Raw genomic sequence first — 27,866 nt, forward strand, 5'->3', positions numbered from 1 at the left:
TTTATTTTCATTCACTCATGTTGTGGTGGCCTCAGCCATAAATTTATGTCATAGTGCTGTTACTTCCTGTCATTTCGTTACTGTTATGAATCATAATGAAAATATCTACTACGCAGGACATTTGATATGTGTCCCCCCCAAAAGGGGGTCACATGACCAAGTTCAGAAGTTCTGATTGGAGTTCACTTAGATGGAGGTGTGAGAACCAACATTCTAAACAGATAGGAAAAAAAGTGAGGCCTGGAGGAAACTGTCAAAATTAGGGCAGGGTGGTGTCACGTGTTTAGGAGCAGAGACCAGGAAGGTGAGGGGGCAGGGACATCTGGTTGGAGGCTCCAAAGCGTTTTAAAAAAAAATCTATTAAAAGTTCATTTGTAAATTGTTCATGCTCCAATTAATAACCCCCCACCATGACCATCAAGCTACCCTAATTAAACTCAGTGGGTCCTGGCCAGTCGGTGGAGATGGGCGCCTTGAATTCCAGGACTGGGGAGGCTGAGACAAGCGTATCTCAGTGAGTTCGAGGCTAGCCTGGTCTATAAAGCGAGTCCCACAACAGTCAGGACGGTTACACAGAGAAACCCTGTCTCGAACCCCCCCCCCAAAAAAAAAAAAAGAAAGGAAGGAAACAATAGCAAAAAACCCCTCAGTGGGTCCTATGAAAAAAGGGGGGCTTTTAAAGAAGGGGTCCAGTGGGTATGGGATGCGGGATGCCAGAGGGTGGCTGGGATGGAAATGAACAAAATATAAACAGACAGGAAACGCGGGCGAGGGACGGCCGTCGGCACTGTGGGTGTTAGTCAGGAAGCTGTCCGTCTTCGCTACCTTTCCGCGTAGCTCCAAGGTCAGGGTCACCTCCGGCTTCCTGGCAACCTGTCACCTTGGCGACAGAGCGAAGGAAACCGGAAGAGACGGCAGACACGCGTGATCTCGCGGTATCTGGAGCACCGGCTCCTGCCGGAAGCCTACGGCGGCGGCCGGCGCTCGCGAGACTTGTGATCAGTGTGAGCGCGGGGGCCGGCCGTGAGGAGCTCTGGAGTTGCCGGCGGGGAACATGTCGGAGTCGGAATTCGGCAAAAAGTGGGACCGGTGCATGGCCGACGCGGTGGTGAAGCTAGGTGAGCGCCTCTCTCTGGCCGACTCGGTCCGGAGCCGAGCGGCCCGCGCACGGACGGGAAGCCGCAGGGGTCAGGCCGCGGCCTGCTGCCGCCCGCCGTGCGCGCTGAGCTGCGGGGCGCCGACAGGTGACCGACTGTCAGTCAGCTCGGGCGGCGGGGACGGCCGGGCGGCCTCCGGGGGAGGCGGAGGTGCAGGCCCGGGGGGCGCAGCGGCGCCTGGGAGCGGGGACAGTGCAGACGCGCCTGCAGCCCTGCCTGTCCGTGCCACCCGGCCCCCGGCCCGGGCGAGCCGCCCGCCCGAGCCCACCCTGCAGGCTCCCCGGCCGGCAGGACGCCGCCTGGGGAAGGAGGTCACAGGGGCGTTCCTGCCCTCCCCCGGGCCGCGGCGGGAATCGCTGTCACGCGGGACCTCGAGTCTCGGGTCTGAAACTGGAGACGAGGATGATGCTCCCTCCGGCAGAACCGGCCCAGAGGTGGGAGCGAGGTCACCGCAGGCCCCCTTGTCACCCCGGGAGGTCTCCTCCACACGCGTTCTGTGACGAGACACTTTGTGAGGTCATGGGGTCGGGGAAGGGGGCCGAGGGCATCCCACTGAGCGCCGAACAGGTGTAGGGCGCGCTGCGTGCGTGGCGCGGAGCTCCTGAGTGTTTTCCCACGTTGTGAGTTGGGGAGTGCGGTGTAGGGATCTGACTGGGATCGCATTGCTGGGATCTGTGGCATAGTTGAGAATTTCCCCCAGGATTTCTGGCTCCCGGTCTCGGGCTCGCTGCCGGTCCTCCCCTTCTGCATCTTTCCCCTGAGTGTGTGTGCGAGCATGTCACCCGAGTCTGAAGGTATTGGTGTGTGGGCCAGAGGTCGAGGTCGTGTCTCTTCCTCAGTAGCGCTTTACCTTTGTTTGTTTGTTTATTGAGACAGGGTCACAGCATGTAGCCCTGGTTGGCCAGGTAAACTGTTGATCAGGTTAGCCTTAAACTCAGAGACCTCTGCTACTGCGGTGGGAGTGCTGGAATTAAAGGTGTCCACCACCACACCCGGCTCCACCTTGTGTTTTGAAAGGGAATCTCAGATATAGGAAGTCACCAATTTGCCTAAACGGGCCGCCAACCGAGATTTATTTATTTATTTATTTATTTATTTATTTATTTATTGCCTGCGTCCCCTCCCCAGCACTAGGATTTTTGCCGAGGTACTGAGGATTTGCGCTCAAGTCCTCAAGCTTTTAAGGCAAGGGCTTTACTCACCTAGCTATCTCCCCAGTCCCTCCAGACTTTTGCTTCTGTACTAACATTTATTGTTGCAGATTTGTTTGTTTCCTTTTGAGACAGGGTCTCACTCTGTAGCCCTAGCTGGTCTCGAACTAACAGATCTCCCTGTCTTTGCCTCATGAGTGCTGGGAGTAAAGGTGTGCGACACCACACCTAGGTTCATATTTTATACTTATTGCATGGACATCTATTTAAGAGAATTTGGGATTATATCCTTAGATGACAATATCAGGAAAGAATAAAATCCTAAGCCCAGTGGAATGAGGTGTGTTTTCTGTTTTTTTCTCACTGTTGTTCCTTGAACTCTGGAAGAGTGGAGTGTAGAAATTATTCAGGGTGAATGAATATATAGAAGATCAAATCACAGTTACTTTCTAGCTCCCAGGTTTAGCCCCCACCAGTTCTGCCACAGGGGCAAGTCAGCTAAGGACGCTGTGCCTGCTTTCCTGGTTTTATTTTATTTTGGTTTTTCGAGACAGGGATTCTCTGTGTAGCTTTGGAGCCTATCCTGACACTTGCTCTGGAGACCAGGCTGGCCTCGAACTCGCAGAGATCCACCTGCCTCTGCCTCTTGAGTGCTGGGATTAAAGGTGTGCGCCACCAACGCCGGCCGCTTTCCTGGTTTTAAATTGTCAGTAGTTATTGCTATCTTAGGCACTTGGGAAGATTGAATGGGCTGGGTTGTTATTAGAAATGAGTTACTCTAGACGTGGCCAAAAATGTTAATACTTAATGTGTATGAGTCATTTGCCAACATGCATGTATGTCTGTGCGTCATGCATGTTTGTATGTCTGTATGCCTGTATGTATGTATGTCTGATTGCAAAAGAGGCCAGAAGAGGTGGTGGATCTAGAGTTGGAGTCATAGACAGTTAAGGGAGTCAAGAATTGAACCTGGGTCTTTCACAATAGCAGCAAGTACTCTTAACCCTAAGCCTCTCTCTAGTTCAAAATAATATTTTTCCAGGGCTTTCAAAGAACCTTGTCTCGAGAAACAAACAAAAATACAAACCAAACAAAAAATAAATTATTTTTAATGGTTTGCAGTTTGAGAGAGGAGATTTAACATTAATATACCAACATGGTTCCTAAACAGTATGATATAGGGGTTTAGAACGCCCTTTGGAGTCTCACTTTCTTCCTCATCCTCACTAGTTTTTTGTTGTTGTTTTTGTTTTGTTTTGTTGTTTGTTAATGTCTCTTCCTCAACCTGAAATGGAGATTAACCTAAAGGGTGCTTGTGTGCCCTTTTAATCACAACACTCTGGAGGCAGGGGCAGGAGGATCACTATTTCTTCCAGGCCAGCCTGAGGTGTTATACAGAGAAACCCTGTTTTGATTGCCCCCCCCCCCCAGAAAAACCCAAACAACAAGGAAAGAAAAAGAAAACTAGAGGAACTGGGCATGGTGGTGGCACATACTTTTGATCCTAGCAGAGCAGGCAGAGGAAGGTGGATCTCTTCCAGATTGAGGCCAGCCTGGGCTACATAGATAGACCCTGACCCAAAACAAGCACCCACCTCCACAGAAACCTCAAGGAGGAAGATCTCTAGCTCCTGAGCACTGGCTGCAGGTCATGTGCAGCAGATGGTGGTAGTACTATGTCCTGTTGCTGGGTCTCTGAGGGGATTTGGTGCTGCTAGGGGTGGGGTAGACAAGTGGAATAATGAAGTAGGCTAGTAAGGTCCAAACAGACCGAAGGCACTGAGTGCAGGCGTTTCTGCCGTAGAGCCTGAATTGCAGAGTGGCAGAACCCATTGTATAATGGCTTGGATTTGGGTTTTTTTTTTTTAAGTTTAAATTGAACTTTTTTTTTAGATTGACCTCAAACTTGAAGTGTAATGGGGCCTTGAATTGCTGATCTTTCTGAGCCTCCTTCTGATCCTGCCTCAGCCTCCTCAGCACCATCAGGTCCTCTAGACGGTAATACAACATAAGTGAGCTTCTTTTGGTTTTTGGCTGCTTGTTTGTTTTTTGATATAGGGTTTCACTGTATGTCCTGGAACTGGCGTTGTAGACAAGTCTGGCCTCAAACTCAGATATGTCTGCCTCTGCCTCTCGGGTGTTGGGGATAAAGGCGTGCACCACCATGTCCAGCATATGTGGGTATTTTTAAGCACATGAAAACATTTCTTAAGCCAGCCAGTCTTCTGTGTAGAACAGGAACTCAGTTAAGGCGATTGTCTGTTTTTTCTCATCAGGTTAACTGTCTTCATTTCTTAGGAGGGATAGCACCAAGGTTGGGACAGTGGGACAACTTGTAGACATCAACTGTTCTTCACAGGGTGGGTCCTAGGGTCTAGCTCAGGTCACCAGGCTTGGCAGCAGGCATGTCTACCCACTGAGCCATCTCCATGGCCCATTGGCAAAGTGCTTGATCAGCATTTGGAAGTAAACACAACACAAGGGGTGCAGATGAGCCTCATCACACTAACAGGATAGAACTGATCTCTCATCCAAGAGCATACCAGTCCACAGTGAGGACAGACCATGATTTCGGTTTTTTTTTTTTTTTTTTTTTTTCGAGACAGGGTTTCTCTGTGGCTTTGGAGCGTGTCCTGAAACTAGCTCTTGTAGACCAGAGCTGGTCTTGAACTCACAGAGATCCTCCTGCCTCTGCCTCCCGAGTGCTGGGATTAAAGGCGTGCGAAATCTGGTTGGTTTCAATCATTTCTCATGTTTGGGTTTGAACATGATTCAGTAACACTTGGAGAAAAGGTACCAGAGTTCAGATTCTGGGTGGGCTGACCCACCAACAATGGGCTCAGAGAAAGCAGAAGCATAGGGGAGAGGAGGCGTGGTCCCCAGACTGAAGAGCTGCTCTTCTGCAGCTCTCTCTTCCCATTCCCATAGGTGGTAGTGTTGCGTGCCCTTGAGCCTCCTTGCCAAGAGCTTTCCTAGCACTTCACAGTAGAGCTGGAGTCTCAGGGAGTGACACTGTGCACTGGTGTGGAGTACGGTGAGGCAGGAGGAAGGGTCACTGTACTTTTCAGTTCTCTTTGATGATGATTTTGCTCTGGCTTGGCAGACTTCAGTGAATGAAGAAGCCACTGTGAGCTCCCAGTGCTGGGGATGGAACCATGGGCCTTGCATTCCACTTCTGAGCTATGCCCCCAGCTGCAAAAGGACTATTACTATTACAAGTGTTGTACAACGGGGCACTTTTAAGAGGCGTTCTTAGCCAGGTGGTGGTGCACGCCTTTAACCCCAGCACATGGGAGGCAAAGGCAGGTGGATCTCTGTGAGTTGTGAGACCAGCCTGGTCTACAGAGTGAGAGAAACAGAAAAACAGAGAAACCCTGTTGGGTGGGGAAGTGGGGGGGGGGGATGTGTTCTTTAAACTGCCCCGAGTTGGTTCCCAGCAACTCCATACACTCACAGCCTCCTCTAACTCCTGCTCCAAGGGATCTGACGCCCTCTTCTGATCTCCTTAGGTACTGCACTTCTATGCACAAACCGCTAAAGCGTGCGTGCGTGCGTGCGTGCGTGCGTGCGTGCGTGCGTGCGTGCGTGCGTACCTGTATGGATCACTGAGTGTGGCTTTCCACAGAAGACAGTGTTGGATTCACTGGATCTGGAGTTTCAGGCAGTAGTGAGCCACCGTCTTGGGTGCTGGGAACCAAAACCAGGTCCTCTGCAAGAACAGCAAGCGTTCTTTTTGATGTTGTTTTTGGTTTTTTTGAGACAGAATTTCTCTGTGTAGCTCTGGTGGCTGTCCTGGAACTCACTCTGTAGACCAGACTAGCCACAATCTCACAGAGGATCCTCTGCCTCCCAACTGCCGGGATTAAAGGTGTGGACCACCACTGTCCAGCCGGGTTTTTTCTTTCTTTCTTTCTTTCTTTCTTTCTTTCTTTCTTTCTTTCTTTCTTTCTTTCGACAGGGTTTCCCAGTGTAACAACACTGGCTGTCCTCCAACTCACTGAGATCCTGGGTCTGCCTCCCAAGTTCTAGGATTAAAGGTGTGTGCCACTACTGCCTGGCCAAACCAACTTTTATCTCCTTGTTGGACATAAGATATGGTCAAGAGATCTTACATTAGTGTTAAAGCCTGGCAGGCATAGTAGGAGGATTACCACAAGTTCAAAACTAGTCTGGTCTACATAGTAATTTCCAAACTAGCCAAGTTTAAATGTCAAGATCTTATCTCAAACAAAATAAAAAGTGGTGTAAGAAATGTTTGGAGTGGTCAAGTGAGAGCATAGTGCATTGAGCACTTTGGTATTTAAACAAAAGGGGATGTTGCTTTAAGAGAAGAGCCAGAGCCTTATTGCAGGAAATTAAAAAGGAGTGCAGAATATTACATTTTATGAATGGCATGTTCCATTAGTTTTATGTGAATGTGTCATTAATGGTTTTTGCTAATTTCATGGATTTATTTTTAAGTTTTATCAGATTTATGGGATGTCCCTATTTTCTTTCTCCACTCAGCTGAAGGCCTGTGCTTCTCCTTTTCCTTTTATGTGCTGAGTGGTTTATCCTGTGCACGCCCACAAGCGTGCGTGGCAGAAAGCATGAAAAAGGCACACAGTTGGAAAAAAAAAAAAAAAGAAAGCCTTTAATCCCAGCACTTGGGAGGCAAAGGCAGAGGTAGGTGGATCGCTTGTGAGTTCGAGACCAGCCTAGTCTACAAGAGCTAGTTCCAGGACAGCCTCCAAAGCCACAAAAAAACCCTGTCTCAAAAAACCAAAATTAAAAAAAAAAAAAGCACACAGTTGTTTTGTTCCTGAGTTTTGTTTCTCTGTGTACTGGGACTTGCTATGTAGACCAGGCTGGCTTCATCACAGAGATCTTGCCTGCTCTGCTCCCCAGTGCTGGGATTAAAGGTGTGTACCACCACTCAGCTAAGGCACACGGTGTTGTTATACCCCAGGACTGGAGGAGGTTATTCTGGTCTCTGTAGAGCTGGCGCCCTCAACTTGGCTTTACCACTCAAGACTGCATAGGAGATTGTGCGTGCGTGCATGTGCGTGCATTGCTCACGTGTGTGTTGGTGGATGTTCAAGTGTATATAGAGGCAGAGACAGACCTTCAAGACCACCCTGAGAGGGTACAGAATGTGACACTGTCACAAAAATCAAATAGAATAAAATATAGTACTTCCTCAAGTAGTTTAATGTTAGTCATTGTGATAAGCCCTGGGGGTGGGGGTGGGTGCACATATTGAGGTCCTGGGAAAGAAGGGAGTGACATTTTATCTCTAGAATATGTAGACTTAGAGAGTACATTTGGAGAAGTACTGTGTGCTAGAGGAGAGGAAATATGAGCCAGGCAGTCGTGACACGCACCTTTAATCCCAGCACTGGGGAGCCCAACAGACGGATCTCTAAATTTGAGGCTCACTTGGTTTACACAGTGACTTCCAGGACAGCCAGGGCCACATAGAGAAACCGTGTGTGTGTGTGTGTGTGTGTGTGTGTGTGTGTGTGTGTGTGTAACAAAAAAAAGATCTGGGTCACCCAGGGTGATGCTGGGCAGCAGCAGGGACCCTCTTAACTGTGCTCAGCATAGTGTGTGGTCTACCATTTCTACCATGCGGACATGGTGCCCACCCATGGGGGCTGAGCACACGCTCAAGCCCTTTTGTCTGTTTCCCTAAGCCCATACTTGGAGGCATGGGGAGTGTGTTAAAAGCTCATGCAGGGGAGGGATCCCAATCTAGACAAAAAAGGTAGAAGGGAGGATGTAGTTGAAGGGAGTTATTAAAAAGTTTGGATTTCCAGCACTTGGACAAGAGAGGCAGGTGGTTCTGTGAGTTCAAGACCAGCTTGGTCTACAAAGTGAGTTTCAGAACAGGAAGGGCTACACAGAGAAACCCTGTCTCGAAACAAAAACAAAAGAAAACCAAAAACCAAAACATGCTTTGTTGAGTATTTCAGGCACTATTAGTTCTATTTAAAGTATTCACAGAATTGTGCAACCATCCTCAGCCTCATTTCAGAGTATTTGTTCCTACCACAGAAACCCCAGATACCCATTCTGAGCCCCCAGCCCGGCCCGGCAGCTATTCCAGCCATTTTGCAGAATGAAAATACACATCATATGGCATGGGGTGTTGTGGCTCAAGCTGGTAATGCCAACACTCAAGGGGCAGAGTCTGGAGAATTGGTGGAGTTCAAGGCCAGCCTGAGCTACAGTGCAAGACTCTTGTCTCTAAAACAGAAATACAACACAACATAGGACAACATATGGTCTTTGGTGTGTGGGGTATTTCACTTGATGTTTTCTTGCTGTTTTATGATTTTAAGTGTGTGTGAGGGGGAGAGGGGGAGAGACAGGGAGACTGGGGTTCTAGGTGATTGTGAGCAGCCTGATGTGGGTGCTGGGAACTTGGGTCCTGTATGAGAGCAACATATGCTCTTACCATCGAGCCATTTTTCCAGCCACAGTCCATCCATGTTGTAGTTTGTGCCAGTATTTCATTATTTTTTTGTTAATAAATGATATGTAGTAGTGGGGTAGTTCATCTATTGTTTATTCACTTAAGTTGTTTATACTGTGTATGAGAGAGAATGTGGACAACATCCAGTGCTGTAGAGGTCAGAGGAGTTTCAAGAGTTAGTTCTCCTTCTACCTTGATTTGAGGCAGAATCTCTCTTTCTTCTGCTATATCACTGGGGAAGCCAGACTTGCTGACCTGCTGGCTTCTGGTCCGTTCTCCTGCCTCTGTATTCCATCTTGCCAAAAGAATGCTAGTTTGGTATCATGTCCACCTTTTTACCTGGGTGTCAGCAATCAGAACTAGGGTTGCCAGGGTTGAGCAGCAAGTGCTTTTACTTACAGGGCGGTCCTCCAGAATCCTGTTAATACTTTTGGCTGTTCTGAATAGTGTTGCTATGATTAAGTGACAAGTTTTATGTGGACAAAGGTTTTCCTTTCTCTTGGGTATGTACCTAGAATGGGGTTGCGGGATTGTGTGGCGGCTCAATTTAGCATTGAGAAAATTCATTGCCTGTTGAGCCTTAAGAGGAACATGGTAGATCTCAGATTTCAGAAGGGTCACTCAAGTACATGAGAATAAGTTGGCAGCAGGTTGGGGGTGGGGGGACAAAAGGAAAGTAGGGATTTGGGTTAGTGTGTTGAGGTAAAGTCCAGCTGAGAGGATGAGGTGAACAACAGAACTCAGGAGCAGGAGCCCACTGGTGGCAGGTTGACCTAAGACAGTGGTGACTGAACCTGTATGTGACTATTAGTAGCTTGAGGCATGGCTGGAGTGGGTCATCTGCTGCTCAGAGGTGGAAGTTGCCCATTGTTTTGTTCATGGAAACAGGGTTTGGCCTTGTTCCTCCTGTTGCTAGGAAAGCAGGACACTAGTACTCACCCTGACTTGCTTAGCCAGCAGAGCCAATAATCAAATCTACTTAGATTGATTGTTTAAAGCTGTTTACTAAATATTTTACTGAAAGAGGCCATTGGATTAGGTCATGGAAAAAGAGAGCAGATTCATGTTTTTCTTAAAGTACCAGTTCATCTGATGAATTTGGGTTACCAGAGCTTTGGTGGCTCACCAGGGAATGCCTTTGGGTACCCCAGGTTTGCAAGCTGATGCCTGGCTCTTCGTGGAGTATCAGTCAGGCCAAACTAAATACATGAAAGCTCTTGGTTCTTATAGTTCAGGTTTCAGATTAGTCCCTGTTGAATTGGTAGTCATGCTTTGTTTGCTGTGTGGTTTTCACAGCAATGTGAGCAGACTTTTCTGTTTGTAGCAGCACTGCCATTCATGGACATTGTGATCTTGCTGGAGAATTTCCTGCAGGCATTACAGAATAATGTAATTAGGCACTATATGAGACTTGAAAACATTTAAATTTTGTTCTGTTGTGGTTTTATGCTTTCCTGAAATGTGGCCTGAAACAGTTTATTAGTAAATATGCTGAATTGCTTTCTTTGGCAAGTGTATTTCAGGATTGAGTCCAAGTAAAAATTTAAATATTTGCTTATAGAAGTTGTTTGGTGTGGTAATATCTTTACCGTGACTGTTGACCCCCTAGTGAAATGTTGGGGTGTCACTCCACTGGAGCTTGTCTCAGACCAAGGGAGGGAAGAAGCAGCTAACAGTAATGGGTGCTTACCTGCTGCTGCCATGCTTGATACATGAACAGTTTACTTGTGTGTATGTTTTTCTTTTTTTTTTTTTTTCTCTTAACTAGAAACAGGGAGATTGACCATCTCTTCTCCTTTGAGAAAGGGTCTTACTCTGTAGCTGTGACTCACCTGTGAGTCCCTGTTGGCCTCTAACTCACATTTTTCTGCCTCAGTCTCCCCAAGTGCTGGGATCATTGGCATGTCCCACCACACTCTGCTACTATTGATTTTGTTTTTCTGTCTTGAGAACAACATTTAAAGCTCCTATGGGAATTTAGAGGCTGACGTGTTGGTTTGGGTTTGGATGCTGTGATCAAAACCTAGGCTGTGGTTACACTTGCTGCGGCATCTGTGCTTATCACTGAGCTGCACTTTCTGACTTACAGTCTGCAGAGATGGCTCAGTGGTTAAGGGTACTGGCTACTCCTACAGAAGACCTGGGTTTGATTCCCAGCACCCACATGATGAGGGCTCACAACCATCCATAACTCCAGTTACAGGGACCCAACCCCTTCTTCTAACTTCACTGGGCACTGGGTATGTAGGCGGTACACATACTTATAGTGGGAAATTACCAATACGGAGTCAGGTAGAAATATAAGGGTATTTAATAGGGAAAAGCCTTACTTACAGAGCGACCTAGCCAGACGGCGTGGCAGCAGTCTGTACAGCAAGCAGCAAAGAGAAACTGAAAGCGCAAACGCAGTCCTACTACGTCACTCTGACCACGCCCTCACAAGCGTGGTCAGGCACACCTGTAGCCAGCCCCTAAGTAGGCGTGGCTACAGCTTCCCCTACAATTCCCCTTTTAGTCTAAAAGAGGATTAAAACTTACAACAATCTGCTTATGTCACATCCTAACTATCTATTTTAACTAAACCCTAAAGTCATCTGAAAGAGGTGTCCAAGCCTGAACACCTCCTTCCAATCCCAACCATAAACAATAGGAAGCTATCCCTAACTAGGTATATACACTATCCTAAGTGACAACAATGGGGAAAGGGGGCGTAGCATTCTCCAAGATACTTCCTGCTGAAATGGGACGTTGATAGTCATGTGGGGTCCTGCAGGAAGAAAATGTTAGTATAGTGAAAGTCTTGAATGAATTGTATCCAGTCCATGTTAGATGGGATTCACTTGATTGAAGATCGCGCTTGAAATCCTCAACTTGATTGAAGTCAGTACCCGAACCTCTGGCCGGAGTGTCAGTTGAAATGGAGCAAGTTGGATCCAGTGCAGTCGAGAAGGTGTGGCCCATTTTCTTTCCAGGGTGTCCAGGGATTGCTGTCAGGCAGGTCTTCATTGGCTGTGTGGGACTCAAACATAAACAGCAGAGAAATGTTTTTTTGTGTATGTACACATGCTGGGGAATGCAACCATGAGAGCATAACAATTATGAGAGGGTGTACACCTTGAGAGAAAGATCCAAGAAAAGACAAAGACAGTCCCCAAATTCTTCTTTTATTCTGTATTATATCACATACTTGCATGCAGGGAAAATATTTATACCCATAAAATAAATCCAAAATTAAAATAAGAAAATAAAATCTATGCAAAGTTATAACCAGTTGAAATTCACAAAGGGTTTTTTATTATTTTGTTTGTTTTTAGACAGTCTCACTGTAGTCCAGGCTGGCTTTGAACTTGGAGTGATATTCCCAGTACTGAGCTTACAGGTGTTAGCAGAGTAATTTTGAACAAGAACAGAGCTGGGAACTTAATTAGCATGCTTAAGTACAAAGCAGGGTGGTATTGGAGGAAGGCTTCACACAGAATAGTACAGAGTCTAAAATAGGCCAGAAATGTGTGACCAGTTCATTTTTAACACACTCAGTTTAATGGGGAAAGGAAAATCTTTTCAACAAACTGCAGGGACAGCTGTGTCCACACAGACACAGAATATGAGCCTGACTGCAGGGTAAAAGCTGGAGCTGCAAAGCTTCAGCAGGAAAAGTAGAGAGGAGTCTGCCTGACCTGAGGTCGGCATGCAGGGTTGTAGGGACACAGAGAACAGCACCAACAAAGACAAGGTATATTGGACTTGTTCACATTTTAAACTGATTTCTGAACGACACTGGAGATTTTTAAAGCCTTAAAACAAGAGAGGATCTTAGCAGTGTATGTAGCTGACAGAGGACTTGTTTCAGCATATGGGGAACTCCGAATTACAAGAAAAACTGTGGTAGGATGCTTGAAAAGAATTTTACTCACAGTAGCCAAGTACAGGAAAAGGACAGCTCCATCCACAGTTACAGGGGAAAGGTGTGGTAAGTTTCTGTGCTCCACAGCCAAGCCATTAAATTCCCCAGGCTTTACAAGTTGTACAGTGGTGTCTCTGAGATAAGGGCAGGATATGACGCTGTACACCACCGGTGGAAACATGCTGGTAGGATTGCCTTGGCCCCATGTCAGCAGCTTCTCATAAAGTGGTGTAGCCACGAGGAGCTAGGACAAGTCCATACACACGCAGGAGTATTTCTAGCAGCCCCAAACTGGAGACAGCTCAGATGTCTACCTGCTGAGGAGTAGCTAACCAACAGTTGTGGACCAGCTTTATCCTGAGAAACTCGGTAATAAAGGGAATTCACTGTGGTATCTCTGGCTTACAAGTTCCAGTTATTTATAAAATTCTAGAAAATATACTCTGCAATAAAATGAAAGGAAGTAGGTAAATGATTTCAAGAGGCTAAGGGGAGAGGGAGGAACAGGCCATAGAGGCGTACAAGTGATGATGGTGTTTGTGGGTTTTAGTTCTGGCTGCACAGGCATGCACATACATCAGAACTTTAAAATTGTACACTGTTGTGTTGTTTGTGCATGTTTGCACATATGGCTGCTAGAGAACAACTGGTGGGGATTGGTTCTCTCTACTCTCTCTGCCGTGTGTACATCAAAGTAGGTCCTTGGGCTTGGCAACAATTGCCTTTACCTTGCTGGCCCCAAGTGTGTATGGGGATGGGGCTGCTGGGGTTGGGGATGGATTCTCATGTGTGCTGGGCCAGTGTGCTACCGCTAAGCATCTATATTCCCAGTCCATGTTTGCATAAGAGATTCTTCTCTCTCTCTCTCTCTCTCTCTCTCTCTCTCTCTCTCTCTCTCTCTCTCTCTCTCTGTTTTTTTTCGAGGCAGGGTTTCTCTGTGGCTTTGGAGGCTGTCCTGGAACTAGCTCTTGTAGACCAGGCTGGTCTCGAACTCAGAGATCCGCCTGCCTCTGCTTCCTGAGTGCTGGGGATTAAAGTCGTGCTCACCACCGCCCAGCTCATCTATTGTTTTTTGCAGTGTGCTGATGTAATGGTGGACAGATTTATTCTCACAGTGCTTTGAAAAAGTGTTTGTGAGTCAAACAAATGCTGCTGCTTCTCTTTCCTCTTCCTTTTCTTGTCTGAACTTGTACAAATTATATCACTCAAACTTCTTTCTTCCTAGATTTGAAAGAAACACATGACTGAGCTCCAGCCTTCACTCAATAGTAAGGTTTGTCCTAGAAAATGGCCAGGTTCTTCTGATCATTCAGCTGATGACATTGAAATCTGTTACTTGTCAGAATTTTGTCTTCACATCAGAATAAAAGTCACTGACCTTAGCTTTTCAGAAAGAGGCTTTGACTTCTGTATCTGTTTCTAACTTCTCCTTTAGAGCATTTTCCCCTTCACTTAGTGTATGAGAACTGCATTCTTGGGTTCTTTCTTGGAGAGCTTAGTTCTGAGGCTTATAGAGCTGTGCAGGTAAGGTCAGCAGAGCTCTGCTGGGGAAAAGCTGGAGGGGTCATTTCTTCACCTTACCCAGTCCGTGGCAGATTTGACAGCAAGAAAACATTGTCGATGCTCACAGAAGTCCTGAAGTTGAGGCAGGTCCATCCAGCACCTTTACAAACACTGCTGTGAGTATCAAGTTCAAAAACATGGATTCATGCCAGAAACATCTGTCCTGGGGCCAGAGGGATGGCTCTGTGGTAAAAAGCATGTACTACTCTTACAGTGGACCCAGATTCAGCTTGGTGTGGTGTTGAATGCCCAGCATTGGGAGGCAGAGGCAGGTGGACCTTTGGGGTTTTTTTTTGTTGTTATTTTTTGTTTTGTTTGAGACAGGGTTTCTCTGTATAAAAGCTGTGGCTGTCCTAGAACTCACTCTGTAGATCAGACTGGCTTCGAACTCACAGAGATCTGCCCACCTCTGCCTCCTGAGGGTTGGGATTAAAGGCATGTGCCACCGCTGTTTGGCTGCAGGTGGATCTCTTGAGTTTGAGGCCAGTCTGGTTTACAGAGCTAATATCAGGACAGCTAGGGCTACCCTGTCTGGAAAAACCAAATCAAACCAAAAAACCCAAACCCAAACAAAACAAAAACAGAGGGCCCAAGGTCAGTTCCTAGAGCCCAAATCAGAACACTTGTGACTATAGCTCTGTTGCCCTCTTCTGGCGTGGCAGGAACATCACTCATACATGTGAATGCACACACACACACACACACACACACACACACACACACACGCGCACGCACGCACGCACGCACGCGAGCACACACTTTAAAAAATGTGTTTTAAGAAAACATTTGTCCCTTTGCCATCTCCATTCTTTCTGCTATGTCCTTCCCTCTGGATTCCTTAGCTTAAAAACTGGCACCAGGCACAGCCACTGCTAATGCCACCAAAGCTTGGCTTTACCTTGTATTGTCTGCTTTTAAAAGCAGACTCCACCTTTGCCTAGCATGGAATGCTGGGATGGGAGAGAGAACTGTCGAGGACAGACAGAAAAATTAAGTTGCAGGAGAAGCTGCAGACTGCTCCTAGGGCCTGGGGTGTGGCTCGGGAAGAGCTTCGCCCAGCTGCTTAGGCCCTGGGTTCCAAGAGCAGCAGTACTTCAAAAACCATTCTTTCTGCCTCTGTGAAGGGAACTCTGAAGTCTGGATCCTGTCTCCTGCTGTAGGGGCTTCCCCTAAGTGCTGTCTCCATCTTTTATGGTGCTCCTTGACTGTCCTCATTTTGCCAGAGTTGGCTGTGTAAAGTGTACAACTAGTGGCCACTTCCCCATTGTGAGCCCTCTGCCCCTTCCTCATTGCTCAGTGGGTAGCCGCTATGAGGCCACAGCTGTTGGTTAGCATGACAGAAAGGCCAGTTTGCTTCACCTCCTCTCTCCAGCTGAATAACTTAGCAGCAGGGAGCCCCTGACAGCCGACTTTCACCTCCTTTTGCCATAGCTCTTTATGCTAACAGTTTCTGACCATTACCTACCTCAACAGTGGACAGTGAACTTATGTGAAGATGTCATTTCCCAGAGCTTAGAACAGCACACAGTAGATATTCAGTTTGTGTAATTAAGGAAATGTCCAAATTACTGGCCAGACTATTTTGGAAGGGGTTAGTCTCTTGTGCTGAGTCAAAATTGATTATAACATTTACCTGTTTACCCATATGTGACATAGGTACTTGCTGTGCCTCAGTTTCTCTTCTCTTAAACGGGGATTATAGAAGTTTATTATAAAGATTAAGTGAGGACATTGAATGCAGGAATACAAGTGCCTACCTAGTGAGTGTTTTTCATTCTGCTACTGTGCAATTCAAAGAACACAATGTAGATCTAAAAACATTTTTATGCTAGGGAGGCAGAGGCAGGCGGATCTCTGTGAGTTCGAGACCAGCCTGGTCTACAAGAGCTAGTTCCAGGACAGCCTCCAAAGCCACAGAGAAACCCTGTCTCGAAAAAAAAAAAAAAAAAAAAGTTTTTATGAATGTTTATTTTGTGCATATGGATGTTCTGCCTGGTTATGTTTGTACACCAAATGTCTGCAGTGCTTGAAGAGGCCAGAAGAGGGTGTTAGATCCCTTGGGACTGGAGTTATAGATAGTGAGCTGCCATGTGGGAAGAGCAGCCAGTAAGTACTCTTAAATACTGAGCCATCTCTCCAGTCCAACTTGGTCACAGGTGAGAGAATTTGCTGTTAAAAGGCAGTTACTGTCTGCTGTGAGCAGCTCTCTCTTTTACACACATGCACAACACACTTGTCACTTGTTAGGTTGCGTAACTCTGCCAACAAAGCATCTCTCGAACTCCAGGTTGTTCCCCACACCTCTCAGATGAACCAGGGTGTAGCTTCAGCCATGTTACTCCTTTCCCACCTCTTAGTAACGTCTGCTGCCTCCAGAACGCTTGCTCCTATAGAATGATCTGGCCCTTCCCTCTGGTCTTATCTGCTCTCCTGGATGTGTGCAGTCAGGCAGCCTGGGTTTGAATTGTGCTTTTTCAGGTGTGTGTGTTTGAGTAAGTCACTTAACCCCTCCAAATCGTTTCTTTCTTCCTGAAAGATGGGGAAATACTAAGCTTTTAGGATTGTGCAATGTTCAATATTGCTGTTAGAACCAAGACACACCCATCAGTATAAGAGCATTTAATGTGTTTATCTAAACTTAATATTTCTGTGTTTTGTTTTCCCCGCCTCTCTTTAATAATGAATCTTCGAGCTGCTTCTCATTTTCCAACATAGTATTTCCATATGGAATTACTTAGTTGCATGTCAGTCAGTAAAATGTCTACAGCCATGTTTCTTTACCTCTTCTTGAGGTGCTGTGGCTGTGGATGCTTGAGTTGAGGTGTGTTCTCTAGGCCCTGCTTTAAAAGGCCTTCTGAGAGTTCCCCCAGCAGAGCACTTCATAAGGACTTTCCCAGGCCCTCTGTGTCTCTGTTAACTGCTCTGGTTAGAATACTAGTGATTGACATTTACCAGTCAACCCCTGCAGATAGATGCTCCAGAAAAATCCCATGGAACAGCCTCCTTCTGAGTCCTTCCTACAGAGTCCGAAGCAAGAGTGACTTGGAGAAGCTGACCAACATGGCCTCAGTCACCGGCTCTTGGACTGGCCTCAGTCACTGGCATCTTTTCTTGGCGAATTCATAGGGCTTGGCATTCACCTGTGGACACTTGGGGCAGCCAGTCTTTGCCTTAGAGGATTAAGAGCTGACTTATAACTGCATTTTTCTCTCATAAGTTGGGCTTAGAGCATCTTTCATAAATCAGGAATGTTTCTTAGAAATGTGATTCTCACTGAAGTCTGTCCCAAGGGTTCTTTTTTTAAAAAAAAGTACACTGTTTGTTCTGTAGTAACAAGTGCTTTTGGCTGTAATAGTCTCGATAGAAATGTGATTGACAAGAAAATTTGCCCGTTATAAATAAGGTCAATTTGTTTCAGCCCATTTCGGTGTATAAATACTGTTTTATTAAACAAGACAATGCTAGGGAAATCTTTATTACATTTTAAAGCAGAGTGATACAGCTGAACAATAAAGCTGAAGGGGTTCTCTGTTAAGGAAAAGTGTGGTGTGGTGGTGCACATTATATAATCCCAGCACTTTTGAGTTTGAGGTTCAAGGCCAGCCTGAGTGACATAACAAGGCTATGTTGTCCCCCCCCTCTCTCTTTCTCTTTCTCTTTCTCTCTCTCATTTGTACTGCTCTGAGTAGGAAAAGAACAGGTTTTGAGCTGTGGCTCCTCTTATCAAAGTGATCTGATGTGAGTTGTACTCCATGACAGGATTGACTTATGTTTTTGACATCTTTGAGATCTGTTGGAACAATGATAAGCTCACTACTACTTATTGAACCCTTCACCAGGCAGCACTAGAGATTACAATGCTGTTCTTATTGGGGCTGGGGCTGAGCTACCTGGCACTGGGCCTGGTAAAGTAATTGACCCAAGGCTGGAGATTACCCTGGGGCCACCATGCCACTATCAGGAGAGTAGTCCTCCTGTATTTAACTCTTGTCTTTTTTATCATCCCTTGTTGGGCATACAACACTTAGGAAATAAAAGACCGGGGAATTCCTGTAGCTTTTCACATTTGTAAACCACCAGTGTAGTACATGAGTTTTTCCTCATAGTACTGAAATGAGCTATGCAAAATCAAGTGGAGTTGCTTTCCAGTCTTCATTTATTTATTTATTTATTTATTTATTTATTTATTTTTGTTTTTTGTTTTTTTTGAGACAGGGTTTCTCTGTGTAGCTTTGGAGCCTATCCTGACACTCGCTCTGGAGACCAGGCTGGCCTCGAACTCACAGAGATCTGCCTGCCTCTGCCTCAGGAGTGCTGGGATTAAAGGCGTGCGCCACCAACACCCGGCTTAATTTTATTTTTTAAAAAGATTTATTTATTATGTGTACAGTGTTCTGTCTGCATGTTGCCTGCAGGCCAGAGGAGGGCACCAGATCTCATCACAGATGGTTGTGAGCCACCATGTGGTTGCTGGGAATTGAACTAAGGACCTTTGGAAGAACAAGCAGTGCTCTTAACCACTGAGCCATCTCTCCAGCACCACCCCCCCCCCCTTTTTTTTTTCCGAGACAGGGTTTCTCTGTGGCTTTGGAGGCTGTCCTGGAACTAGCTCTTGTAGACCAGGCTGGTTTCGAACTCACAGAGATCCGCCTGCCTCTGTCTCCCAAGTGCTGGAATTAAAGGCGTGCACCACCAACAAAGCCCGGCTTGTTTTGGTTTTTTTTGAGATGGGGTTTTTCTGTGTAGCCTTTGGCTGTCCTGGAACTCACTCTGTAGACCAGGCTGGCCTCAAACTCACAGGTGCTAGAATTTATAGTCGTGTGCCACCACTGCCTGGCAAATAATAAAATCGTTAATGTTAAAAAACAAGCATGCAAACAGTCTCAGTCCAGTGATTGTTTAGTGGATAAAGGCACTTGAGTTCTATTCCCAGGACTCACAGAACCAATTCCTACAAAGTCTCTCTCTCTCTCTCTCTCTCTCTCTCTCTCTCTCTCTCTCTCTCACACACACACACACACACACACACACACACACACACACACACACACACACGTAATTTAAAGACTAGTACCAAGCTAAGCAGTGGTGGCACATGCCTTTAATCTCAGAACTTGGGAGGCAGAGACAGGTGGATCTCTGAGTTTAAGGTTAGCCTGGTCTGTGAAGTGAGTTCCAGCACAGCCAGGGCTACACAGAGAAATCCTGTCTCAGAAAACCAATACCCCCCCCCCAAAAAAAAAAGGCAAACAAACAAACCAAACCCCGTACCAGATGACCAGTTAAGGAACCGCTCCACCCCAGTAAAGTTTTTCTTTGCCAATTACAGACATTGTCCTGGGTACCAGCCTCTCCTCAGCTTGCATGGTTAGAATGATTTGGAATAATCTTTGAAAGAATTGGTGCCAATTCTTTTTCCTCTCCAAAAGAAAAGCCTGCAGAGAACTTGGGCTCTGGGCCTAATGTCAATTCCATAAGGCTCCCCTGTTGTTTGTCCCCTGTCCCTCTTTACTATGCGGAGATGTGTGCTGATAAGCCTCCCACTCTGTACCTGAGGGTTCTTTGTCATTTCAGACAGTGTGGACTTTTGAAAGTGCCTGAACAGGGGAGGTAAAGTTATATAAACTGCATTCATAGTTAAATATTTGCTTCTAGGGGGAGGTGAAAAATGCTTTGTACTTTTCCCTTTGGCTTTTTCCTCCAAAAGAGCTTGTCATGCAACAACAAGAAAAAGTGGCCAGCGGCAGAGAAGGCTCTTCTCTTTCCGTGTTGGTTTGTTTTTATTGTAAGGCAAACCTTTCCTGTTGTATTGTTCTAAAGCTTAAACCTGGCCCAGAGGTGCCAGTCTTGAGTGGAAGCAGCTGCAGAGCTGTCCCGGGCCAGGTGGGACTGGCTTTGAAGCAGCATGCTGCTTTTTCAAAGAGAACTGAGGGAGCTAGCGAGGGCTTGATTCCATAGAGCGCATCAGCATTCCACTGTTGTCATCTTTGACTGCAATTCACTATCACAGGTGAAAATGAGAGGAGATCCTTTTTCATGTAGAGTAGTAGTGTTAATTTGTATCTTAAAAATACATAAATGGTGGCAGAGTTGCTGCTAAGAATTAAGAATGTAGCAGCCCCATTTAATTAAGACCTCAGAGAATGTTCTTTGAGAACTGGGTTTGACTTATCTGCCTGGGATTTTGAGCTTGCTTATACTTTCAGATAAATGTGATTGGCAGGAGCCTGGCTAGCTGGTCCCACATGTGGACTCTTGAGATGGATGCTGTTGGTTGGTGTGGGCATGTCTCATCTTTTGACTGAGTGGTGCTGGTAGTACTGAGCATCATTTGTGGTCGGCTGCTAAGGAGCATTGAGCATCAGAGAGCTTTACTTCCTGGGGGAAAACGGAAGAGACAGGCATGGAGTCAAAAGAACAAGAAAGTGCTGAGACAGTTTCCTTTTGGCTTTTGATTCCCTTGCCAAAAACTTGTCTCCAAATAGAGACGCACAGAATCACTGGCCTGCCTCTGAGCCCCAGTCCAAACCATCATTCGCAGAAGGGATCTTACCCTCCAGCTGCAAGGGGTGAGGCAAGTTGCCTTGACAAAACTGAACCTTCTGCCATTTTGTAAACCAAGCAAACAGTAGCAGGTTCCTGGGTTTGGAGTAGCTTTGCCGTGGCTTCCATTCTCTGGAGTTCTTGGATCAATCCTGCCAGGTAGACTAGTTTGAGCGACATGTGTGGTAGGATGATTCTGGGAAGGAATCTGAGCAAGCCCTGTTGGTTTTGTGTGGGCTTGTTACTAACCTGGTTGCCTAGCACTCTAGGCTGTTGCATGGAGAGCATGGCTCATGTTTTAACTATCTTACTTCACTGCTTCTAGAAATCTGGGCACTCCAGTCTCCTTTGGAAAGTAGTATTGGTGGGCTGAAAATAGAAGAGAATCCTGTGTCTGGATGTCCTGGGGACAGTGGCATAATAACACTGGCAGAATTGGTCCCATTTGGCTACTTTGTAAGCAATAGTTTGTTCTGGGCAAGTTACTTATTTTCTACACCTGGAAAACAAGGGTATACTACCATAGGAGGTACTTTTCCTTGTTTTGTTTTGTTTTGAGACTCACCTGCCTCTGCCTCCCTAGTGCTGGTATTAAATAAAGTCTTACACCACCACCGCCTGCCTGGGGTCATTTTGGTGTTTGAGGCAGGGTTTCATGTAGCTCAGATTTTTCTTGAGTTTGCTATTGTAACTAAGGATGGGTTGAAATCCTGGTCCTTTTGTCTCCCTTTCCCAACGTAGTGATTTGTATTAGCACGACTGAAAAGATTGTTTGTTTTACAAGAATTTTCTTGGGCTGCAGAAATGGCTCAGTGGTTAAGAGCACCGGCTGTTTTGGGGGTTGGAGGGCTGTGTTCAGATTTGATTCCCTGCACCCCCATGGTGTCTTACAACCATCTGGAACTCCAGTTCCAGAGGATCCAACACCCTCCTCTGGCTTCCATGGACAACAGGCATGCACATGGTGTACAGACATACCTGCAGGCAGAATAATTCATACCATAAAAGAAAATAAAAAGACTTTGCTTGGAAAGTGGTGCTGGGTACTCATGAGTAACATTTGACGGTAATTTCCTTTCCTTTTCATTAAACCTTGATTGGCTACTTACCAGGCCAGCCTTGGCATACTACCTCCCGTGTTTTTTTAAATGGAAATTGGAGTGGCATTACTGATTTTCAGATACTGCATTTTAAATTTGGCACCAAAATAGTTCATGGTATAGGATCTATGAATAGTGCCATAGCTGATTTTAGTTAAAATTCACATGGCATAGAGACCAGGTGTATCCAATGTGTGTCAGCTGTTCAGCTGTATTCTTAGACATGCATCCTAGGTGGTTTCATTGTTTCATCATGCTTTGTACTTAGGCACAAACAGGGTAGGTAGGTGACTGTTGCTCCTGGCCTGCAAACCTCAGGAGCACATTACTGTACTACATGCTGTGGTGGCTCTAACACTGTGGCAAGTGTCTGTGCCCAAAGCCATGTGAGCCTAAGAGCACAGTGAAAACAGGTTAAAAAGTAGAGCACTGGAGCTTACTCTGGGGAGTCTGACACCTGGGCTGTCACTATAGCTCCAGGCATGGTGTGCACAGGCTACACTTGTGTAAAATGTTTTTTCATCGACAATGAATTAATCTTAGCTAGCTCATCTTCTCTTGGTGTTTTGTTGTTTGATTTTAGGAAGAAAACAGGCTGAGTAGTACAGTGTAAGGGTCTGTGGCTGTGCAGTAATATGAGTACACACACAGCCTCACTATGTAGACCAGGCTGGTCTGAACTCAGAGATCCTCCTGCCTCTGCTGGGATTACAGGCATGGCCACTATTCCTGGTAACATTTCTATTCTTTTGCAATTGCATTTAGCTTAAAATACAAACACATTGTATAGTAAAAGTATTCCTTTGTATTCATATTCTGTAATCGCTATTTTTATTTATTTATTTTTTGAGACGGAGTTTCTGTGTAGGCCTGGTTGTCCTGGAACTTGCTTTGTAGGACCAGGCTGGACTCAACCTCGGAGATCTGCTAGCTTTGGCCCCCCAAGTGCTGGGATAAAGGTGTATGCTACCACCACCTGACTAATTTTCTTTTTAACAATTTAAATTTTGTTAACAATAACAATTTTGTTTTTAACATTTAAATTTTTTTTTTTGCTAAAATTTAAGACCCCCCCCCCCACACACACACATACACATACACATACACATACACATACACATACACATACACATACACATACATACATGCGTACATTGTCCTAACCCTGAATCTATTTCTAGGGTCAGAATCATTCATATCACCTTCTTCCAGCTCTACCTCACTCTCCACTGGAAGGCCAGCTGCAGTAAAGCACAGGGAACTGGCCCTTGCTGTGACAAAGACAGTGACACTTCTGGAGCTCCTGGATGCCTGCTTGAGGTGTCCTCTTCAGAAACACCCAGTGTGCTCTGCTTTCCCTTTTCTTCCTGAGCTTGTTGGTGGCAGAGAATGCACCCTGAACAGCCTCTTGGTGCGGGGTCCTGTTTAGCTCTGTACAGAAGCAGCTGCTAGGCCCGTCTGTCCCTGGGAATTCTGCTTTGTCCTCCTGCTCTGGCCTTTCTCTGGTCTCTTCTTCCACCGCTGGTTCCTGTTTCAGTCCCATGGAAATCTATAGTACTGACACCATACATGCAGTCTGTTGTACTTGTCTATGAAAGAAATACATCAAGGCCCCTTATGTGGTAGAATGATTAAAAACCTTCGGAGCATGGTGGTTCATGGTATTTTTTGTTTGTTTGTTTTTTTGTTTTTTTGTTTTTTGAGACAGGCTTTATCTGTATAACAACTGGCTGTCCTGGAATGCACTTTGTAGACCAGACTGGCCTGAAACTCAGAGATCCACCCGACTCGCTTCCTGCAGTCTTTAATCTCAGCAGAGGGAGCAGAGGCAGGTGGATCTCTGTGAGTTCAAGGCCAGCCTGGTCTACATAGTGATTCCAGACTAGTCAGGGCTATTTAGTGAGACCCTGCATCTACCCCGCCCCCAAGTATTAATAATCTGGGGACTGAGAAGGTGATTCAGTTGGTAAAGTGCCTGCCATTCAGTCATGAGGATTTGACTTCAATCTTCAGAACCTGAATTGAACAATAAAAGCCCAGCTTTGGAGGTTTGCTTGTAATCCCAGCACAGGAGGTGGAGTCGGGAAGATCCCTTGGGCTCTAGGCCAGTGAGAGCCCTCTCTTAAAATAAAACAAAACAAAAAAACAAGGCTGAGCTAGGCAGCACTTGGGAGGCAGAGACAGGTGGATGGATCTCTGTGAGTTCGAGGATAGCCAGGGCTACACAGAGAAACCCTGTTTCAAAAAACAAACAAAACAAAACAAAAACCCCCACAAAAAACCAAAAGGCTGATGACTCTTGAAGAACAATACCTGAGGTTGTTCTCTGGTCTTCACATATAAATGAGTACATACACATCAAAAGAATAAGTAAATTAATAAAAAGAAACTATTTTGTGTGAGTAGCATGTGTGCTTTACTAAATCTAACACCAGTTAGATTGTGCATGAGTGACAAAGAGTTCCTGGATCAAAAATACACACCTTGATCACTCATGTTGAGGTTTTCTTCTTCAGAACAGAAAGTTAGCTTGCTTGAAGAGTACTCCGAGGTTTTGTGTTGCACTACCTAGAGAATTCTCTTCTCCCTTCTTCTCTTCCCTGTATGTTTGCCTCTATGTATGTATGTGATATCCTAGAAACTGAACGTGGGACCTTGTGCGTGTGAGGTGGGTGCTTTACCACTGAGCCATATCCTCAGCCCAGTAAGAAGAAACTTAGAATCTCAGCAGCACAAAGCTGGGTGTGTGGTGCTCACCTGTAATCCTAGCACTCAGAGGCTAAGGGCAGGCCGGACTCCAAAGTAAGTACCAGCCAGGGCTGCTTAGCAGTATGCTGCTTCAAAAGGCAAAACAGCAGCAAAAAACCCACCAGATTTTAGCAGCAACACAAATTTGGAAGAACCAGGACTTTATGTGGTGTACTCATAAAGTGGATGGTTCAAGGCTCTGCCGGCCATGGAGCAGACACACAGAACTTCAGAACAATCTTGGCATGGTGGTGCAACCTGTAATCCCAGTAGAGCTAGGAAGGAGGATTGAGAATTGGAGGACCACCGAGTCTGGCTACATGGCCAGACTCTGTCTCAAAGCCAACACAGAGCACCAGAGTCCATGAACTGAATGTGTTGGTTTGTAGGTCTGAAGAGGAAGACAGCCAGAGCTCGGCTGTGGTGGTGATGTAAATTCATGTGCGCACCTGGGCGATCACACCAACATTGTTGTTTAAGTTGGGCTTCAGTTTACTCACAGATGTATTGCATCCTTTTCTCTTTTAAAAGAAAATAATGATGTAGGTTATGTGTAGGCCAAGCAGAAATTTTGAAGTTGGCATCAGAACTAAGGTTTGACAAATTCAGACTCAGCTCACCCTAAAAGCCAGGACTTTTTGCAAGCTGAGATTCAGAGTGGGGTGTTAATGAGGCTGGGGGTGTAGTTCTATGCTACACCTTGCCTAGCATACAAGGGCTTGGGATAGGATCCCCAGCTCTGGCAAAGGGAAGTGCTTCTCCCTCTGCATGGCCATGGAGACTTGTGTGGTAGTGCATGCAACCTTTGGAAATTTTTCTGGATCATCCTTTCTTGGAGAAACAAAGTGACAAGGGGAGCTTTTTAGTGACTCCCCATGTGAGGTGTAGAAGAGTCTACAACAGTCTCTTGGGGTCCCCACCCTCACTGCCACCCTGCAACACTCCAGGACAAAATGATAGGGAATGAAGTTTCTCATTTTCTTTTGTGAGGACTGGAGGCATTTGCAGTGTCCCTGACAATGAGAAAGGTTAACAATGAGAAAACAGACTTCCAAGTTATAAAAAGGTAGCCTGTTCTGTAATGTTTGTTTGGAAGCAATCTTAGTTCAGCCTTTGTTTGGGGTCACTGGATTACTGCACTGTAACACTGTTTTCCATTTTTTGCAGCTACTGGCTTTGGATTAGGAGTTGTTTTCTCACTCACCTTCTTTAAAAGTAAGTGACTTTTACCAGCTTCTCACTACAGTGTCTGTCCAAACGCTGCCAACCCAGCCATTGTAAAATGAGCTAGACAGAGTCTGCATGGGTTGAACATCTCCAGTGTCCCTGGGGGCAATGAGTCAGGGCTGTCTGGTGTCTTAAACATGACATCCTTTCAGAAGCCTGCATGTTATGCTGACCAGTCCGAATGCCCACATATTTCTAAAGTGAGCCAGATGGGTTTGCTAATAAAGGCAAGTGGGCCAGAAGTGCCCCTGCTTCTTCCTGAGTTTCCTTCTTGGGACAACTTAAGTTTGAGTATTGACTAGAAGCCAAACAGGTCACCTTGACCTCTTTCCATGGAGAAATCACATGGAACTAGGGACACCATAGTTTACAAACCAAAGTTTGTGAATGTTGGTGAAATTAATAATTTAAACACCTTATTGATGTGTTCCTTCTGTCAAGGTTAAGGAACTAGTTCAGGTTCACAAGTGATGAGAGACTGGGTTGTTTGCATCAAACGTAGCAGCCCAGGCACTTAGTAAACATGCTGGATTACAGTGTTGTGTGGTGGCCTCTCACCTATCAGTCAGCAACATGATGCCTACTAAGGGTTTGTGAATGCTAAGCACGCATGCTGGGTGGATGCTTTATCTTAACAATTCCCTGTTGGGATTTTTCTCTTTATGCTCAATAGGAAGAATGTGGCCACTAGCCTTTGGTTCTGGCGTGGGATTGGGGATGGCCTACTCCAACTGTCAGCATGACTTTCAGGCTCCGTATCTTCTACATGGAAAATATGTCAAAGTACGTACAGAATTGTTAGCTCTCTGCCTTGCAGAATTCTTCATATTTTTGCCATCTTTTGCCAGTTTGAGTATGGGTGTTCAGTTTGTATGTATGTCTGTACCATGTGCTTGCTGGTACCCGTGGAGGTAGAAAAGGGGCATCAGATCCCCTGGGACTGGAGTTATAGATGGTTGTGAGTCACTAAGTGGGTGATGGGCCCTGGGTCCTCTGTAAGAAGAAGAGATGAGTGGCACACCAACCTGGGACAGGCTGTTCCACTCTCCCAGTTTCCTCACCTTCCTAGCAGCAGAGCTTGGCTGAGGGTGGACAGCAGGGTACAGGCAGAGTGTTGGTCTTCATTGTTGTGTTTCCATTGTTCCAAGCTGAGTTGTCCTGGATGATGGATCAGAGGTGATTATGTGAATTAGATGTTTAATGGCTGGGAGGTTCTGTGGAAAATATTACATTTTCTGCAGCCTTGCACATGGTGCTCTAAAATGAATGGCCTTGTAACTTCATTTGGACTTGAGTCTGTGCCTGGATGTTGTCATCCTTCTCTCACGGAGGAACAAAATCCCACTGGAGGCTTATGTGGCATGGCTGTGTTATGATAACTGGTGGCTAAGCATGGGCTGGGCCCTGTGCACCACCCTGGGGACTTTTATTCATAGTCCCTTTTTCCCTCACTTCCCAGTGGATTATGAGAGAGGTGCTGTATCCCCACTCAGCAAGGGGGGAAGAATCTTAGAGGTGAGGCCTGCTAGGGACTGGAGTCAGCAGCTGCTGGTCACCTGTGCTTGGCACTCACCTTTGACCTCCTGGAGCACAGCTGACTGTCCGGTTATGCCTTCCCCTTCTGGTCTTCTCCCTCTCAGGCTGGGGTCTCTGCTTGGGAAACAGATGATAGCAGAAATCTGGCTGTGATTGGCATCATTGGTCCTGGGGTCTGACTTAGGCAGCATCCAGTGGTACCAGAATGTCTCCTGCCTGCCTGTTCTAACTGAATGCCCTTGCTTTGTAGGAGCAGTGACTTATGCTGAGAACACCCCAGCGGGAGGAAAGAGAAACCATGTTTATTCCTCAGGAATACTGAAGTGCCCTGGAGTGTGCTGAGATCCTATGACAGTGTCATCACAACGCTTTCGACTCCAGCCACTGTTTGTGTGTTTGAAACCGAGTCTGTTTCTTTTGTATTTTCTCTTTGGAAATTGTAAGGAGACGATCTTAAATAAATTAGAAATGGGAAGCCCA

General features: G+C 46.1%; 1 protein-coding gene across 1 annotated transcript; it reads left to right on the forward strand.

The window, feature by feature from the left end:
- The first annotated feature begins 967 nt into the window (after positions 1-967).
- Positions 968-27,866, forward strand: Micos10 (mitochondrial contact site and cristae organizing system subunit 10). The gene is made up of 4 exons (XM_027399830.2): positions 968-1,118; positions 25,791-25,838; positions 26,524-26,633; positions 27,637-27,866. The coding sequence occupies exons 1-4, from the start codon at positions 1,055-1,057 to the stop codon at positions 27,643-27,645; spliced, it is 231 nt and encodes a 76-aa protein (XP_027255631.1). The 5' UTR covers positions 968-1,054; the 3' UTR covers positions 27,646-27,866.

Source organism: Cricetulus griseus, chromosome 2 (genome assembly GCF_003668045.3).
Source record: "Cricetulus griseus strain 17A/GY chromosome 2, alternate assembly CriGri-PICRH-1.0, whole genome shotgun sequence".
In the NCBI taxonomy this organism is placed as follows: Eukaryota; Metazoa; Chordata; class Mammalia; order Rodentia; family Cricetidae; genus Cricetulus; species Cricetulus griseus.